This window comes from Gigantopelta aegis, chromosome 15, assembly GCF_016097555.1.
Source record: "Gigantopelta aegis isolate Gae_Host chromosome 15, Gae_host_genome, whole genome shotgun sequence".
NCBI classification, from domain to species: domain Eukaryota; kingdom Metazoa; phylum Mollusca; class Gastropoda; order Neomphalida; family Peltospiridae; genus Gigantopelta; species Gigantopelta aegis.
This window is the reverse complement of record NC_054713.1, coordinates 6236034-6255469: the sequence shown is the minus strand read 5'-3', so window position 1 is coordinate 6255469 and position 19436 is coordinate 6236034. Positions and strand designations below refer to the sequence as shown.

General features: G+C 39.8%; 1 protein-coding gene across 1 annotated transcript; it reads left to right on the top strand.

Moving 5' to 3' along the window:
• The first annotated feature begins 1563 nt into the window (after positions 1–1563).
• On the top strand, positions 1564–8187 carry LOC121390305 (MFS-type transporter SLC18B1-like). The gene is made up of 4 exons (XM_041522090.1): positions 1564–1653; positions 2755–2829; positions 4568–4661; positions 8155–8187. Exons 1-4 carry the CDS (start codon positions 1568–1570, stop codon positions 8185–8187), a joined length of 288 nt encoding a protein of 95 aa, XP_041378024.1. The 5' UTR covers positions 1564–1567.
• The last annotated feature ends 11249 nt before the right edge of the window (positions 8188–19436 follow it).

Genomic DNA, 19436 nt, shown 5'->3' with positions numbered 1-19436 from the left:
CTGCGTGCAGAAGTGGACAGATTCGGCGGGGGTAGTGTCATGGTGTGGGCAGCCATCTCACACACTGGCAGAACTGACCTGGTCCACGTGCAGGGCAACCTGAATGCACAGGGCTACATTGACCAGATCATCCGGCCACACATCGTTCCAGTTATGGCCAACGCCAACGCAGTGTTCCAACATGACAACGCCAGGCCTCACACAGCACGTCTCACAACGGCTTTCCTACAGAACAACAACATTAATGTCCTTCCTTGGCCATCGATATCACCGGATTTGAACCCAATTGAGCATCTATGGGACGAGTTGGACCGACGCCTCCGACAGCGACAACCACAGCCCCAGACCCTGCCCGAGCTGGCAGCAGCCTTGCAGGCCGAGTGGGCCACCATCCCCCGGGACGTCATCCGTACTCTGGTTGCTTCAATGGGCAGGCGGTGCCAGGCAGTTGTCAACACACGCGGAGGCCACACCCGGTATTGACTCCAGATGACCTTGACCTTAGTGATGTGTCCTATCACTTACTCACAATGGACTAGAGTGAATTGTGAACAATCCTGCAACATTTGGTAATTATCAGACTCACCATTCAATAATTAAATCAATTCTCCAAATGTTACGACAATGTGGTTTTGCGTTTCTTCTTTTGAAGAGTATATTTTTTATTGAATTTTTTTACAGTCACACACACACGCGCGCTCGCGAATACACTGCTATCCACACATAAAACACACACATGCATTCACTCACACATGCATTCACACACACACACACACACACACACACACACACACACACACACGCGCGCACGCACACACACACACACACACACACACATATATATATATATATATATATATATATATATATATATATATATATATATATATATACACACACACGCACACGCACACACACGAATGCACTGCTGTCCACTCATACAACACACACATACATACACAGCCACTAGAGTTCGTCTGGTCACTTATGTATTTCCATCATTATATATCAATATATTTATTAGTCCTATACCTGTCCATCCGGTTTGTCTGTCTGTTTTTCTGTCTGTCCTTGTCCCATATATAATAGGAGGCAGGACCTAGCCCAGTGGTAAAGCACTCGCTTGATACACGGTCGGTCTGGGATCGATCCCTGTCGATGGGACCATTGGGCTATTTCTCTTCCCAAACAATGCACCACGACTGGTATATCGAAGGCCGTGGAATGTGCTGTCCTGACTGTGGGATGGTGAATATAAAAGATCCCTTGCTGGATTAGGAAAAATGTAGAGGGTTTCCTCCGATGACTTGACAGCCAATAGCCGATGATTACCTAAGCAATGTGCTCTAGTGGTGTCGTTAAACAAATTTTGTTTGTCGCAATGTCCCAAGACCCTGAACTGAAATTTTATATATAATAACAGTAAATATAATGTGTTGAGTGCGTCGTTAAATAAAACATTTCCTTAACCATATGTCCGACGCTATATAACCGTAAATATAATGTGTTGAGTGCGTCGTTAAATAAACCATTTCCTTCCTTCCTTTCTATTTATAGTACGATATGGATGAACTGGGTATTTGGCTTTGTGAGCGGAGCTGCTCTAGGCTGTATGTACATATCGACTGTGGCGGTTATCCTCGTTGGTGCCAAGTATGTATTGCTTTTACCTCACTGAACCCACCCACAAGGTTTGTTCTTTGCTATTGTGCGTTTTCCCCTTTAAATGTACGAGGGCGGGACGTGGCCCAGTGGTACAGTGCTCGCTGGACGCGCGGACCTGCTGGGTCAGACAAGACAAGTCGTGTGTGCTTCACATTAATTTATTTCAGTTAGGAGATCCCCGTCAGTGTGCCCATTGGGCTATTTCTCGTTCCAGCCAGTGCACCACGACTGGTATATCAAATGCCGTGGTATGTACTACCTTGTCTGTGGGATTGTGCATATAAAAGATCCCTTGTTGCTAATCAAAAAGAGTAGCCCATGAAGTGGCGACAGCGGGATTCCTCTCTCATTATCTGTGTGGTCTAAAACCATATGTTTGGCGCCATATAACCGTAAATAAAATGTGTTGAGTGCGTCGTTAAATAACATTTCTTTCTTTCAAATGTATAATCTGTTTTTTTCTACGAGCTACTCTTATGTTGACACCGAGAATTGACTTCAGGAAATATTGCTTACTAATTAAATTTGTTCCAAACTTGAATATACATGATATATAACACAGTCACTCAATTTATTAAAGCGAAAACAAAAAAAAAAACCCCAACAAACAAACAAAAAACAAACACCCATGTAGTTTTAAAAGACATTTAGATAACAGCGAACAAAGGATTCAAACACACACACACACATACACACACACACACACAAGCACGCACAGACACACGCGCACGCACACACATTACACACACGCACAGACACACGCACGTACACATGCACACACAAACACGAGTGCGCACACACACACATACAGACACACACGCACGCACGCACACACACAACCAAAATAAATATATAAAAAGTATAATAATATATACTCACCCCCAAACACCACCCCCTGAAAAAAAAAAAAAAAAAAAAACCCCGCCCAAAACACCCACACAAGCAACAAGCAAACAAGGAAATAAACAAACAAAAACAAGCAAACAAAAGCAAAAAAGGAAATAAACAAAGAACACTACAAAACAAAGCAAAGCAAAGAAGCAAAAAAACTGCGATTTATTCTGTTTGTATTTTCCTCAATGTTTGTAGAGAACTGGGTTATGAAGATAATCTCGATACGTACGGCTTTGTGTCTGGCTGTTACATCATGTTTACAACTTTTGGGTAAGTACTGAAGCACTTTAAATGTCTGCGTGCCGGATCCAATTTATTCGGTAGATGGGGGCTGGATGTAGTACAGGGTTAAAGCGGTCGACTGACGCGCGGTCGGTCTGGGATCTATCCCCATCGGTGGACCTATTGGGTTTATAAATCTGCCCCTAGTGATACCTCTTGTCAAGAGGTTTTTGATCCAATCTGCTATAAAGTTAAAGTTTGTTTTGTTTAACGACACCACTGGAGCACATCGATTAATTAATCATCGGCTATTGGATGTCAAACATTTGGTAATTCTAACACGTAGTCATCAGAGGAAACCCGTTTTCCAGACAGGAAAGCACATACTACGGCCTTTGACCAGTTGTGGTGCACTAGTTGGAACGAGAAAAAAAAACAATCAGTCGAATGGGTCCATTGAGGTGGTTTGATCCTGCGACGGAAGCAAATCAAGCGAGCACTCAACCGACTAAGCTAAATACAGCCCCCCCCCTCCCCCCCAATCTGTTATCGGAGATTTAAAATTAAATATATCAAGTGCTTAATTTAAGTGTTTTCTCAAAATCTGTTTATAGTAACGTAATTTTTAGTGTTTTTCTTATATGTGTTAGTGTTGTTATTATAATAACGTGATTATTAGTGTTTTGATGAATCGAAGGACAAAAAGAAGAATGCAGAAACTCGCCTGACATTCCATTGCTAACAAAATAAACTCCTGTAGTTTGTGTACTCACCGATTCAAATCCGATAAACCATAATGGTAACGTTTGTACCTTAAACCTCTAATCAAAATCCACGACATGGAAAGACATACTACCATCCTTCACCTTTGAAGAACATAAGAACGCAATGGGGGGGGGGGGGGGGGGGGGGGGTGTCAGGTCGCTAGTTTTAGACATAGCAATAAACACTTGGCACCGTGGAAAGTCACACAGTTTGACATTCTGAATATATGGGCGTTGCCAGCACAGCGTTTTTGAAAATGGCCAACACCATCGCATACCATCGGTTCAGCAAACATTCAGTACCTACTATATTTGATTCAAGACTGATTTATCATGATGTAAAAGAAGTTAGTCATAGGATTAAAACAAATGCTTTAAATCTTGTTTCGTTATTGTTAGCAATTGGCTGACTGGTATACAAATGGGTTTGACTTGTAAGAAAAGTGGAGACGGCAGACACTCATATGACATTCCACTACTGACAAAATAAAGAATACTACCCGTGTGGCCGTTAGATTCCATTTCAGTGGTTCTAAAACGTATATAACGAGCGAAAGATGAATGGTATTTAATGGACACGAATATGTAGTATTTTTTTTTCTCTCTTTTGTAAAAGGCCACAAACATTTAAAGGCATACTGTCACGGATTTAAGTACCTTATTTCTCTAAAAATGGATAATAACTAAAAATTACATTAATTGTTGGAAACCAAATCTAGCTATTGCATCACCTTAACTGAACCATGATGGAGTGAAACCCATGTCAATCCTCTCGGCAATTTTACTTTTTGAATTATGGACCATTGCCATAATTCATTTATTTTTTCCAAAATACCATTAATAAATGGAGTATGGTGGTTATGAAGATGGTTGAATAAAGTACATTTAGGGACAAATCAAATTATTTTTGTTCAGGTAATACTTTGTTAGATCTGTTTATAGTAACGTAATTTTTTAGTGTTTTTCTTATATGTGTTAGTGTTGTTATTATAATAACGTGATTATTAGTGTTTTTCTTACAGACATTTGGTGGGGTCCGTTTTTGGAGGAGCGATGCTGGAGTACGCTGGGTTTGAATGGTCCCTCACCGTAATTTCAGGGTTATTCGTTACTTGTGTGAGTGCTTAGTAACAACACATTTACAAATAATTTTCATCAAATTTCAAAGTACTAGCTAATTATATTTCAAGGCTTACAACAAGAAGTGGTTATGTCTTAAAACAATGTGTTTCAGCAGAGTACCCCATAGTCCACCCGAAAAAAAAGAAGAGTCAGCCAGTTCCCAACGATTGGTACAATAAAAACAATGGACGTTCTTTGTTATCCTTTTTCTGGGAAAGTGCATAAAAAAGAACATGAGGCTTTGCTTTATCGATAAAGCGTACCTAGTTTTATTAGTCGACAGCGAATTTCCTAAGTTTTTCCCTAAAACCCCCCCCCCCTCCCTCTCCCCTCTCCCTCCGTTTCTTTCCCTCTCTCTCTCTCTCCTCTCCGTTTCTTTCCCTCAACCCCCCTCTCTCTCTCTCCGTTTCTCTCCACCCCATCTCTCTCTCTCTCGTTTTCTTTCTCCAGCCCCCCCCCCCCCCCTCTCTCTCTCTCTATCTCTCTCTCTCTTCTCTCCGTTTCTTTCCCTCCACAACCCCCCCTCTCTTCTCTTCTCTATCTCTCTCTCCTCTCTCTCTCTCTCTCTCTCTCGTTTCTTCCCCTCTCTGTCTCTCTCTCTTCTCTCTCTCTCTTTCTCAACCCCCCCCACCCTCTCTTCTCTCTGTATCGAACCTCTATCTCTCTCTCTCTCTCTCTCTCTCTCCGTTTCTTTTTCTTTCCCTCCTCTCCCCTCCTCTAGCTATCTCTCTCTCTCCGTCTCTTTCTTCCTTCCACCCCTCTCTCTCTCTCTCTCTCTCTCTCTCTCTCTCTCTCTCTCTCTCTCTCTCTCTCTCTCTCTCTCTCTCTCTCTCTCTCTCTCTCTCTCTCTCTCTCTCTCTCTCTCTCTCTCATCTCTCTCTCGACCGTGATTCTCTCTCTCTCTCTCTGTCTCTCTCTCTCTCTCTCTCTCTCTCTCTCTCTCTCTCTCTCTCTCTCTCTTTCTCTCTCTCTCACGAACTGTCACAATCTCAAAGACAAAGCCGTATTCCCATATCAAAATTGTATCTCAGCACAAGGCAGTCGAAAGGAAGTCAGGTAAAGTCGCTATTGCTTCCATAATCCACCAACAGGTTCTGGGGTACAAAAGATGTCAAAGGCTCCCTTGATGCGTGATCAGTCTAGGATCGAACCCCGTCGGTGGGGTCATTGGGCTATTTCTCGTTCCAACCAGTGCACCACGACTGGCATATCAAACGCCGTGGTATGTGCTATCCAGTCGGTAGGATGGTGCATATAAACGATCCCTTGCTACTAATGGAAAAATGTGGCGGGTTTTCTCTAATTCAATAGGTCAAAATTACCAAATGTTTGGCATCCAATAGCCGATGATAAATAAATCAATGTGCTCTAGTGGTGTCGTTAAACAAAACAAACTTTAAACAGTAGATACGTGAGATATAGCTTTTGGAAGAGAATTCCAATTTCTGACGAAACACAACTTTAACCAATGTTAGAATTTCAAATTCCAGGATTTTTGTCACCAGTACATCCAGTCTTTCCCAGCTATTAGGTTCTTATTAGATGGAGACCGGCCTCGGTGGCGTCGTGGTTAGGCCATCGGTCTACAGGCTGGTAGGTACTGGGTTCGGATCCCAGTCGAGGCATGGGATTTTTAATCCAGATACCGACTCCAAACCATGAGTGAGTGCTCCGCAAGGCTCAATGGGTAGGTGTAAACCAGTTCAACAAAGGCCATTGTTTGTGCTATCCTGCCTGTGGGAAGCGCAAATAAAAGATCCATTGCTGCCCGTCGTAAAAGAGTAGCCTATGTGGCGACAGCGGGTTTCCTCTAAAAAACCCAGTGTCAGAATGACCATACACATATATGTTTGACATCCAATAGCGATGATAAGATTAAATATCAATGTGCTCTAGTGGCGTCGTTAAATAAAACAAACTTTACTTTACTTATCAGATGGCCATAATCTACTTAATGCTAATATAATAAATTCAAAAATTACAGAAACTTGCAACATTTATTATTGTTTTCATCGTTTTAGATAAAGATACAAACATGACAGCTGTGGCAGCAGCATATGCTCACCTTTAGCGAACACCTGGTATCATCATTGTTACGACAGTTGTTCATGAGTGCATGAGCTCTGTCCCGTGCTAGGTTTGATTTAGTAAACTAATCTGAGAGTGGCAGTCCTCTTTATGGTGGTGCAAGGAGGATTAAATATATATCCGGGAAAGGTTCTCCTCGGGAGTCGATTCAGCAACTCCTATAGACGAGGCTTTGGGGAGAGATTCATGGAATCAACGACTATTTTGCCAAATGCCCATTGGACTCTGCTTTGTGTATTACGGTTTTGTCTTTCAGATTTGGTGACCATTTAATTAACCGTGATTAGTGTTCCCAAAAAAAAATTGGACTGAAAGTCACGATCAATGACAGGCGACTATCCTGAGTTTTCAGCCTAAACAATACTTCCATTTGTATTCCCAACAAACCGAGTGTTCCTGGGTTTTTGTTTGTTTGTTGTTGTTTGTTTTCTTTCTTTTAAAACCCCCACAAAACCCCCCACACTGTCATACCTTAACATGTTTTAAATATAACGTATTTTACATATAAATACATATTGTATAACATCTGGTCGAAATATTACAAATTACGTTTGACCGTTGGAAGAAATACTACCTATTGGACATGGGCGGGACCTAGCCTAGTGGTAAATCGCACGCCTGATGTGCGGTTGGTCTAGGATCGATCCCCGTCTGTGGGCCCATTTGGGCTATTTCTCTTTCCAGCCAGAGTACCACGACTGGTATATCAAAGACCGTGGTATATACTATCCTGTCTGCGGGATGGTGCATATAAAAGATCCCTTGCTACAAATGGAAAAATGTAGCGGGTTTCCTCTCTATGACTGTGTCAGAATTACCATATGTTTGACAACCAATAGCGTTGATCAATAATCAGTGTGCTCTAGTGGTGTCGTTAAATAAAACATTTCCTTTCTTCAACACATTTTATTTACAGTTATATGACGTCAGACATATGGTTAAGGACCACACATACTAGTATATTGAGAAAGGAAACCGCTGTCGCCACTTCATGGGCTACTCTTTTCTATTAGCAGCAAGGGATCTTTTATATGCACCATCCGACAGACAGGGTAGTACATACCACGGCCGTTGATATACGAGTCGTGGTGCACTGGCTGGAACGGGAAATAGCCCAATGGGCCTATCGACGGGGATCGATCCCACACCGACCGCGCATCGAGCGCGCATCGAGCGAGTGCAAAAGATTACCAGGTGGGATTGTCTGAACATGTACGACTGCCCATTGCCCGTTTAGTCGGTCAGTAGTATAATACACATACCGTTAGAACGTCCCATTCTTGTTGCAGGGGATGCTACACTGCCCGTTAGTAGTCAGTAGTCAGTAGTATAATAGAACGTACCGTTGCAGGGGAGAACGTTTTCGGTCATTCGTTAGAACGTTCCATTCTTGTTGCAGGGGATGCTGTCTCTTGGTTTGCTGTCAGTTTAATACACATACCGTTAAAAACGATCTTGTTGCAGGGGATGAAAAAAAGAAGTTTAGTGCAGAAACTCGCCTGAACGTTCCATTCCATTGTCCTAACGTTTAAAATAAAATCCTGTAGTTCCATTTGTGTTGCTCACCGATTCAAATCCGACAAACAAAAAGGATGGAATAACGTTTGTAGCTTAAACCTCTAAAATAAAATCCTGTAGCCATGAAAAGAAATCCGACGACCATAATCCTGTCACCTCTGAAGAACATAAGAAATACGCAACCTTGGGAGGGGGGGGGGGGGCACTGGGGGTCAGGTCGCTAGTTTTAGACACAGCAATAAACACTTGCTACCGTGAAAAAGTGACACAGTTTGACATTCTGAATATATGAGCGTTGCCAGCACAGCGTTTTTGAAAATGGCCAACACCATCGCATACCATCGGTTCAGCAAACCTTCAGTACCTACTATATTTGAGTGAAGACTGATTTATCATGATGTAAAAGAAGTTAGTCATAGGATTAAAACAAATGCTTTAAATCTTGTTTCGTTATTGTTAGCAATTGGCTGACTGGTATACAGATGGGTTTGACTTGTAAGAAAAGTAGAGACAGCAGACACTCATATGACATTCCACTACTGACAAAATAAAGAATACTACCCGTGTGACCGTTAGATTCCATTTCAGTGGTTCTAAAACGTATATAACGAGCGAAAGATGAATGGTATTTAACGGACACGAATACGTAGTATCTTTTTTTTCTCTCTTTTGTAAAAGGCCACAAACATTTAAAGGCATACTGTCACGGATTTAAGTACCTTATCTCTCTAAAAATGGATAATAACTAAAAATTACATTAATTGTTGGAAACCAAATCAAGCTATTGCATCACCTTAACTGAACCATGATGGAGTGAAACCCATGTCAATCCTCTCGGCAATTTTACTTTTTGAATTATGGACTATTGCCATAATTCAATTATTTTTCCAAAAAAACACTAATAAATGGAGTATGGTGGTTATGAAGATGGTTGAATAAAGTACATTTAGGGACAAATCAAATTATTTTTGTTCAGATAATACTTTGTTAGACCATTAAAGAGGTCAGTGGTCTGTGACAATATATCTTTAACACAAAGACAAAGACACAAAGTCCAAAAATAAAATTAGATTGGTCGGCCAAAAATGTTTTAAGGTGATTTGAGCAATTTAGACTGGATACCAAAATGAAGTGCGTCGGGCTGTTTACAAAAACATAAACCACGACCAAAAAGGTTAAAGTCCGACTAAGAAGTTATCTGTCCTAGGAAAGGTTGGGCGGCGGAACTCATGGCGTGCTGATGGGCCGTTCGAACCTGAACTTCGGAAGGTAGTCGGGAAGGTTGAAATAACAGTTTTTCGGGACTCCTAAATAATCCTCACGTAGGACCATGTTTAGAATGCAGTGGACTACTCCATTATCCATCTCTGGTTTTAGGAGTCCCTGTCGAAACAGCCCGTTCCGACCCGCTGTCATGTTGAAGTTCTTAGTTTCGGCCGTCGCTTGTAGCTGGTACTTCCCTTGTCCAGGTGGAAGTGGGCGCTACCATGTCTCTATAGGTTGTAATATACCAAATAAAATCGCACAGGCGACCATGTTAACGTTTGTGCTTAAAAACACTATGCTATATATCAACCAAACTATGACGTATAAATGTTAATACTACAACCCTTCCGCAAAGTATTAACTGAAGAAAATGGTACCTTTCTTGGCTCATTTTCGGTATAACCAGATGTTTTTACAACACCCCTAGTTTTGCACAAAATTTTAATACTTTTTTTATATACAGGTACCCCATACATGTTCCAAGCACAAGGCTACTTGACACAGTGGTACTAGATGAAATACAATTGCATACATTTTTAGCCCAGATGAAACTATTTTTTTTTTTTTTTTTTTTATTTTTTTTTTTTATAAACAACACACTCACATTCATCACCAAGCTCAGGACTTCTCAATCAAAAGTTCGGTGCGCCTCCAACTTTGACCCAGCCGGAAGTTATTTGGTTTAGTGCTACCTCCAAACGGGCCGCTAATCTGCCATGCGTTAGTAAAGTCGCCCTAGGGCCTAATTCACTAAAGTCTTGCAACTAGGCGATCTCGCAGTGCAATGCTAAAAGATTTGCAAAGAGGATGCTTTGTTGTGTAGCAGAGCCTAAGAGAGCTTTGTGAATTAGGCCCCTGGATCGCATTCCGGTACGTCGCTAGCAGCGTATCACAAGCGATCGTCCAAAGAGAGAACTTGGGAGGCGAGCAGGGTTGTCGCCGTGACCTTCCTCTTCTTTGCTTCTCGCTGATCCGCTGCTGACAACTGGTGGAGACGGCCTCAGATTACAGTTATCTTCCCATTTGGTGGTCCATAATTCGGAAATTTGTCAACGCAAGTAGTTTCCTGTTTGACTGTGATTATTTCATGGCAGACAGCTATGAAGTGGCAACTATTTGACTGAAGTGACGGGGGAGAGCATGTAGTTTGTAAACACGTGTAACGTGTTGACATTGAAGACTTGTTTGTGGTAATTCCGGCTGTGACGGAACATGCTCTTATTTTTTTTCGCCTGTGGCGATGTTAATGGTTTTAGAGGGCTGTGTGCAGCGTGGTTACGTAATACCACCGCGCGACGGTGGTCGAGCTGTTCCCAATACACACCCAGATCACGTGTGGACGCCATGTGTCCAGTAGTTACGTAATACCTCCGCGAGTTCTGTTTTACGACCTTATTTCCTAGCGGTTGGCGACAGCTAGTCTGACTATCTAAGAAAAAATGTTGTCTTGGTAGCTGTGGAAAATTCACATGATAGGGGGAGTACCGCGATGTGCCCCAAGGCGATATTCGGATTTTTTGTAATAAATAGCTAGGATTTTAGATTTATCGGGGAGAAACATATTGGAAGGCTACCAGGGAACGTTAGTCCGTTTGGACTGGTAAATATATATTTCTGCTCTGTTGTATAACCTTGATGTGATTGATGTGACTTTAAATATTTTAATACTGTATTATACCAATATTATTTAGACAGTGTTTCCGGTAAACTGACGAAGTAAATTGTAGGCTTCACCGTTCTAAAATTATTAAAGCTTAGCCAGTCATCCTAGAGGACCTAGGTAAACTGTAGGTAATTGTCTTTATTGTGATAGGTACCAGTATTAAGTCTGTATTACAAGGTTACTGAATGAGTAGTTAAGGGTTAATTAAAAATTAACCAGTTAGGAATAGAGTTGTAATTCCTTTATTAATTAAGTTCCCCTGGCAGCGTTTCTCAATTATCACACGTGTGTGTGTTGTATCACGGTGAAGTGATTAGAATATTGTGTAAACTAGACACCTAGTGATTAACTAATTAAGTGATTAGTTCTGGGTTGTTATTGTTATAGGTTGTTGTTAATTAACTGCGGCAAATATATTTGTCAGCTTAAGGTTAATACAGATTCCAAAGTGTATTGTGTTTTGTTGTGTTTTCTAGTGAACTAAACGTGCTATATTACATATACTTTATATAAGATCTATCTCTGATTACCTAGAGCCGAGCCACTCGGGTATTGGACTGCTCGATACAGAGAGATCTAATAGATATACAGTTAGGAGAGATAAGTGGATAATCGTGTTTTATTCAGTTACGGGTATTATAGGATCCCCGTGACACCGGCCCATGCAACAGTCGTGCTTTTTGTGTAAAATGTGTGTACTCCAGCCTGTTTTAGAGGGTGTTTTCAGGGTATGTGTTTCCCATTCAGGCAAAGGTACATACAAAAATCCACGGGCCTGCTGATATTAATAAAAATGTTATAGCTACTAAGGCTATATAGAAAGATATAGCGGAATTAATTGTGGTCTGAGGCCGCCGGTGGACTGGTGGGCGAGTCCGTAGACAACACGTGACCGGTCTCCATCAGCGCTGGTGCACGAACAGAAGGGGCCGCCACTGTCAGTGGAGCTGACAGCTTTGCACCCTCCCCCTCCCCTGGGCCGCTCCTGGCGTGGTCTGCTGTCGAGATAGTGGGGGGTGTCGAAACAGAAAGGACCGCCCCCGGATGTTGAGCCACCAGTTTTGGTTCTCCCCGAGCCGCCCCAGCCGGTCTCGCCTTCTTCCCCCTTGAACTGCCTTGTGTCGTCTTCTCCTCCTACTTGTCGATCTACGCGGCTTATTTTCACCATATATAAGGTGAATAGGCTGTGTTACAAGAGATGTGTTGGTCATTCTTCTCATGGGTGGTACTGGTGGTTATCACGGAATACAGACCACGACATTATCTCACTTTCGAACCCACCACATCATTCATAAATTATGCCAGGTTCATGTGACTCGTATGCCCAACACGGGTCGTGCCTGCAATACGTGCATTGGACATATGTACTAACCAATGTAATGTAAATCCTGTGAATGTTTGCAACATAATGTAATATTTGCCCAAAGAGACAAGGTGGTAATAACCAAAGAACCGCGTTTAGCATTAACTCCGATGCTGCCCTTAAAATATTTATTAAATAGAAACCATACTAGTCTAGTATGAACTATATAAATCTTTAATGTTAGCTATTAACAAAACCCCCCATAACCCATTAAATTGCCATTGCGCAGTAAACTACAAGATGTGTAATGGACTTATATATGTAAATCTGTGTAATTAAGTGTATAAATAACAATAAATGTGTTCCAATTCTGATACCTACACTGGCTTGCATGGCAGCCAAAAGGGTCATTAAAGGGACACGCCCTAGTTACGGCTAGTTGTTAACCATTACGGCGTTGTTTTTCGCTATTAAACCCATTTTCTCACAAATAAAATTGCACTTTATTTACATTTTATTATTTAGAATATACATTTCCATTCACCTGAAATGTTTTTTGGTAATCCTGGTGTTTGTAATACCACAAAATGCATTTTCCGTATTTCTTAAAAAAGCGTCTGAGAAAAAACCGTTGAGCAGACAAGGTCTAATCTGTTTTTAGAGGGGATCTTCCCGTTTCAGCGTCACAGATGCTGGTATACCACGTGACCGTTATCATTTTGGTTCGGTTTGTTTTCTCGTGCACGGTTCGTGCAATCAACGTCCGATTTGTTTGCTTGTCGTTCAGTTGTGAGGTTTTTCTTCACAGTTCGTAAACATTTTCATTAACAATAAAGTTCAGACAAGTAAGTATCTCAATACAAAACGTTACAAACCCTTAAAACCGTTAAGTCTTACGATATCTGGAGAGAACAGAACAGTTGGAACATGCCCAGGAGAGGTGAAAGGAACGCACCCCAAGTCTGTGTGCACTCTGGGAAATTTGTCGTGACAGGCATTTCTATGCTTCGAGCGACATCTACCGGTGACATCAGAATACTAACTTTCAAAATTATTTCAAGTTATTGGGTCACAGCGTTTCCCATGGTATTTATCGATATAAAACCTGCTTTTTCACTCTATTTTATAAAAACGTGATCTAAGTGTGTTACAGTTTTGTAGATTAACCAAAATTAGAATTAATTTTCGCGGGCTGAAACTAGGGCGTGCGACTTAAAAAAAATGTCTGCCGCAACAATCACCAAAAATAATCTCCAATGTTCCTATTTCAAAAATATTTCCTAAGATATGTCTTAAAATGCAAAATGGCATGTTTTTATCTTCAAAAACACACATTTGTCCTTCATAGTGAGGATTCGGATGATTTTAATATTGAGTGAAACCTTTTAGCTCAAACGGACACATAATATTTGAGGACAAGTAATACAGGGTGTATACTACCAATTCAAATCCTATAGACGACAATATCAGTAAAGTATGTGGCTAAAACTCCTACTTGCAGCGTATCAATCGACATAAACGCTAGTGATATAAATAATACCACCCCTCATCATTAAAGTTAATAAGAAAAAAATGGGGGTCAAGCTGCTCATTTCTGAGATAACGGGTATCGTATATGACTACCCTAGTTCCGCACAAAATTCGAGTAAATTCGAGTACTTTTTTTTTTTTTTTTTTTACAAGTACCCTATACATGTTTCAAGCACAAGGCTACTTGATGCAGTGGTACTAGATGAAATAAAATTGCTTACAGGTTTTGCCCAGATGAAACGTTTTTTTAACAACCAACACACGTTTATCATCAGTCACCGGACCTTTTAATATAAAAATAAATCGCTATTAAATCTTAGTTCAGGTTGCCTATATATAATACCATATTTAAGAGCAGTTGTATTTGGCAATTCTAATAGAATTTTAAAAGAAATTATTGAAATCTTTGCAGTATGAATTATAGGTCACAACCAACTTTTCCTCAGTGCTTACTTTGATTCAAACTCCATTCAGAGCCATGTACAGTGATTATTGTCAAGGTGAAGGTCATTGTGAACTTACATGGTCGAGTGATGACTAGTTAATCAACCAGTATAGTTTAATTAAATAAAATGAAAAAATCATAATATGTTTTATTATGCACTGAATGTGCTATAGGGTGTATACTACCAAATCAAATCTCATAGACGACAATAGTAACATATGTGGCTAAAACTCCTAACTGCAGTGTATCAATCGACAAAAGCACCACGAATATAAATTCTACCACCCGTCACCCTTAAAGTAAATTAGAAAAAATTGGGTGTCCAACTGCTCATTTGAGATAACGGGTAGCATCTATGACTACCCTAGTTCCGCACAAAGTTCGAGTACAAGATGAAATAAAATTGCGTAGATGTTTGCCCAGATGAAACTATTTTGTTTACAACCAACACACTCACATTTATCACCAATCAAAGGACATGTGGTTTTCACTTCTCTATCAAAAGGTGGGTGCACCTCGAACTTTGACCCAGCCGGATGCTATTTGGTTTAGTACTACCTACAGTATGCTCACCATAACAAAATGCCATATACTAGTATTCCCTTATTTTACCTAAGAAATAGAGATAATATGGGCACATATAAATCGTATAACGTAAACTCGATCCGCATAGGTTTTTAGAATAAAAGAGAGATTTTTAAAAACTATATTTAAATAAAAATGGTTATTAACATGTTTTATGACCATGTACTATTTATGACCATACATACTATTGACTTATCTGTGCAATGCCCACCACACAAGTTACCCATCGATATACTACATATCCATGTACTAAAGAAAAAAACCACGTCTCACATTGATGTTATAAGTCAAGTTTGAACAATGTCAAAATGACCTTGTCCTTCATTAGAAAAAATGGAACTATTTATTTTTTCAAATATAGAACAACGTGTTACAGGAATGCAGGTATGTTACGAATTATTTCATGGGCTTATTCAGTGAGCTGAATGGCAAAATAACCCTTTGAACATATTATTTTGACTTTTTAGTATACAGTGGATGGTTTTATGAATGAGGATATCGGTAATATTTTTAATACTAGTATGATTTATGCAACGGCAACCTATGCATAATAAACAGATCCATTGAGGTTTACTTACAATTTTGAATCTGTTGCTATTTGAGCAATATTTCTACATAGTCGAAATGTACTAGATTTTCACCAGAATAATGACGAGGAATGCGTCATATCGTGAATTGGCCTCTGGGTGTCAACCATACAACTCGTTAAATGATGTTATAACCTTGTAAATGTACCTGTTAATTACCTGCGAATATACGGTAATTGTGTGTATGTGTTGTATATTTGCTATGCATATGTGTGTCTGTGTGTCTGTGTGTGTCTGTGTGTATTATATATATTATATAAGTTAAGATAAAAAAAGGGCCACTACACTGGGTGCTCTCCTGGTCACATATCTCTAGACCGCCGACAATTTAATCCCCCACGGGCCGCCACTCTTGGTGTTTTCATCTCCCCATCAAATATATCTTCAATACCGCAATCTCAGTGACGTCACGTAAACTTTCAAGCAGCTGATTCATTGACGTAACTAACTTTGATAACGTTTGGTAAAGCTATATTTCCCTGAAGAGGAAATGACAGAAAACACCTTCAAGTAATGATGTCTTACAACGTTCTAAACGCTAATTGTCCCAAGTTGTGTTTGTTTAATTAACGTATCTAGTAATTAATACGCCCATCCCTGGTGTTAGACAAGGTTTTGATACATCAAATTAAACTGAGCGGCGACGAATACAGCTATCGAAACTAATTATTAACAATTAAAGGTAAACATGTATTTAAAGGATAACCCTTGTGCAAAGCCCAAATATGCAATAATTTCACCGATTAATTAATTAGTACAACATAATTACACCTCCCAACTAATTTCCGTTTGCCAATTTACTCTTCAGTGGGAATTGGCATAAAATACATATATTAAGAAAATAAATTTGGAAGTTATAAAATTTAGCCAAAATCAAATACCGGTATTCATACTCTTACTTTTTTGTTCATATTTCGATGAAGTGAAAACAATTTAAGACACGCCTACTACACCACCTCTCTCCCCGACCCCCCACCCACACACCCTGACTCGCACTACTTTAGTGCAACAAGCCGGATTATTCAGGCAACCATAGTTAGATATTTTGAAGAAAACACACGTGAAAGATCCGAAAGCAATAAAACAAATGTGTACAATAAATTAATGGAAAATGCTTTAATAGAGTAGACACGTGTACTCATGGGTTAAAGAAAAAACCTCTTCGCTAATCATCACATGATACTCGGTCGGTGGCTAAAGAAATGTAGGAAACTTCACGCCTGTAACTTACTTGTAAGCGTTGTTCTACAGCTGTTGGCAAAAATTAAACTGTTACCCCTATAGCATAAATCTTAGACACGTTCCCTTCATTAATGTTCATAAAATATAAACTAAACACGAATAGGACAATTCCTTCCAATACAACTAAATGATCCGTGAAAATGCACAGAGAAGCTACAGGAAATGGCGTCGTTTATCCAAATTACGACGTTTACCAAATGGTAATCGGAAGAGTAGCCCATATAGTGGCGACAGCGGGTTTCCTCTCAAAATATGTGTGGTCCATAATCATGTCTGACGCCATATAACCGTAAATAAAATGTGTTGAGTGCGTCGTTAAATAAAAAAAATCTTTCTTCTTTCTACTTAGACCGTGAGTACATATTAAAATATTAATGAAATTGCAATTTTCATCGATTACAGGACGGTGCGATAATTACAATTCATATTCTAAATTATATTCTAAGAGGTATTCCAAAAAAGAGTAATTTGCTTATAATTCCATTTTATAATTACTGTTTTGTAATAGACGTCTGGATTGGTTAAAATGTTATCACGTGATCTAAAAAAAAAAAACGTTCATTCTTCCATGAACATGAAAACTGCACTTTTTTGGTAAAGAAATAAAAACAGAATGTTATTACTGGAACTATCTTTTTATCAGTTACGTCAACAACAGAATCCCCGAGGATTCCATCGTTTCTATTTTTATCCCAATATCGTCTGCACTGTGAGTGACAGTGACAAACTGACAGACGACAAACACAATGTCGGATGACAGACACGAAAGTTTTGGTGGAGACTACATTAAGCCACCGCAATTCAGATATTAAACGACTCCGGTTTTGAACTGAGACAGATAATGTATATGGCAGGTCACAAAAACCGAAGCATCTATTAGAAGTTATGGGAACAAATCAAAAGAGATACATGAGCGCAGCTCTGTCACATTTGACAAAAACACCAAATCGACAACTTACACGCGCGAAAACACACACGCCTTCGGGCACAATCACGCGGCCTGTCCTTTCCAAAAATAGTATCACGCTATCACAAACTTCCTCAACTTTTGACGACAACTGCAATTTTAATATAGTAATTGATAAATTTCTAAATAATTTGACGCTCTCCCTTATGTTAATTAGTTCAAAATGTATACTCTAACCGCTTTACAACAAATCTTCCATTTAAGTATATATATATTGATATTTTTTTTTAGAAAAAAACTGTTTGCGTTATCAGTTGATGTTCAGTTATTTTAAATTATATAACTTTTTATCCACATTTGATTACAAAAATTAAAATTTATAAAACCTTATGTAAATCATAATAATGAATCACAGATTTTACGGAAAAAAACGAATGTAACTTTCTAAGGGAATCCTCTTATTTGTGCACATTGATACAGTTGTAAATCATTGTGGAATAATTGTGGAATAGAGTTCGAATTAATGCATTTGGAATTATAAGAATTGAACGTTATAATTTTGACGTTCATGCGATGATAAACACCAAAACCGTTTTACACATTTATGTATGAACAGCTTCGCACTAACGCGCTACGCCTCTATACAGTTTGTGGAACTTTTATTACATTTGTTTTATAAGAAGTGACTAACACGTACTGAGATTAACATGCATTGCAACTTTGATTTCGTGCTTATATCCAATTAAGGTTCCAGCACGCTGTTCTGGGCACACACCTCAGCTATCTGGGCTGCTTGTCCAGGACAGTGGGTTAGTTGTTAGTGGTTAGTTGTTAGTGAGAGAGAAGAGGGTGTAGCGGCCTTACACCTACCCATGGAGTCGTTAAAACTCGCTCTGGATGGGAGCCGGTACCGGGCTGAAAACCATGTACCTACCATCCTTATGTCTGATGGCTTAACCACGACACCACCAAGGCCGGTTGAGATTAACAAAACATATTTTAACTGTACTCAATTGTGTACTAAAACGTACGACATCCGTTGTTCCATCTTCAGCTTCCCATGGACATGCAGTCACACATTCTGGATATCTCATTGGTCTGTTTAAAAGTCCAGTCGTCTGCATTGCTGCCTGGTGTCTGCTGTGTTTGACTGTGAGGGTAACTGTCGTCGAAACCACGTATGCTGTGTATCTTGAGGAGGTGAGAACATAGCTGTCAACAGTTGAGTAGTGCACAGGAAAGAAGGAAGAAGAAAAACTATATTAACATGTCCATATTCACTGGAGGTTCAGGCACGTCCATCCTGGACATGACATCTGGTCTTCTGCCCAGGACTAACGTACAGAAATCGATTGCTGCAATTATAATACCGTTTATAGCCACGCTCTCGTTGATACTTTTTTTATTTTACAATACCCTCTGTCCAATTCTGGAGTCTGAAATTTTTATTTTTTATTTTCGTGCTTATAATTAACTAAATTGAAAGCACGCCGTTATGGATCGAATCATCGGCTGTATGGGAAGAAGAAGTTTGTTTTATTTAACGATGTCACTAGAGCACATTGATTTTTTATCTTATCATCGGCTATTGGACGTCAAACATATGGTCATTCTGACACCATTTTCAGAGGAAAC

Bases quoted from the DNA above. Each gene is read 5' to 3' on its own strand.
- LOC121390305 (XM_041522090.1), top strand. From the start codon at position 1,568: ATGAACTGGGTATTTGGCTTTGTGAGCGGAGCTGCTCTAGGCTGTATG. The intron at 1,654-2,754 runs GTATGTATTGCT...CAATGTTTGTAG, and splicing joins GTTATCCTCGTTGGTGCCAA to AGAACTGGGTTATGAAGATA. The intron at 4,662-8,154 runs GTGAGTGCTTAG...TTCTTGTTGCAG, and splicing joins CAGGGTTATTCGTTACTTGT to GGGATGCTGTCTCTTGGTTT.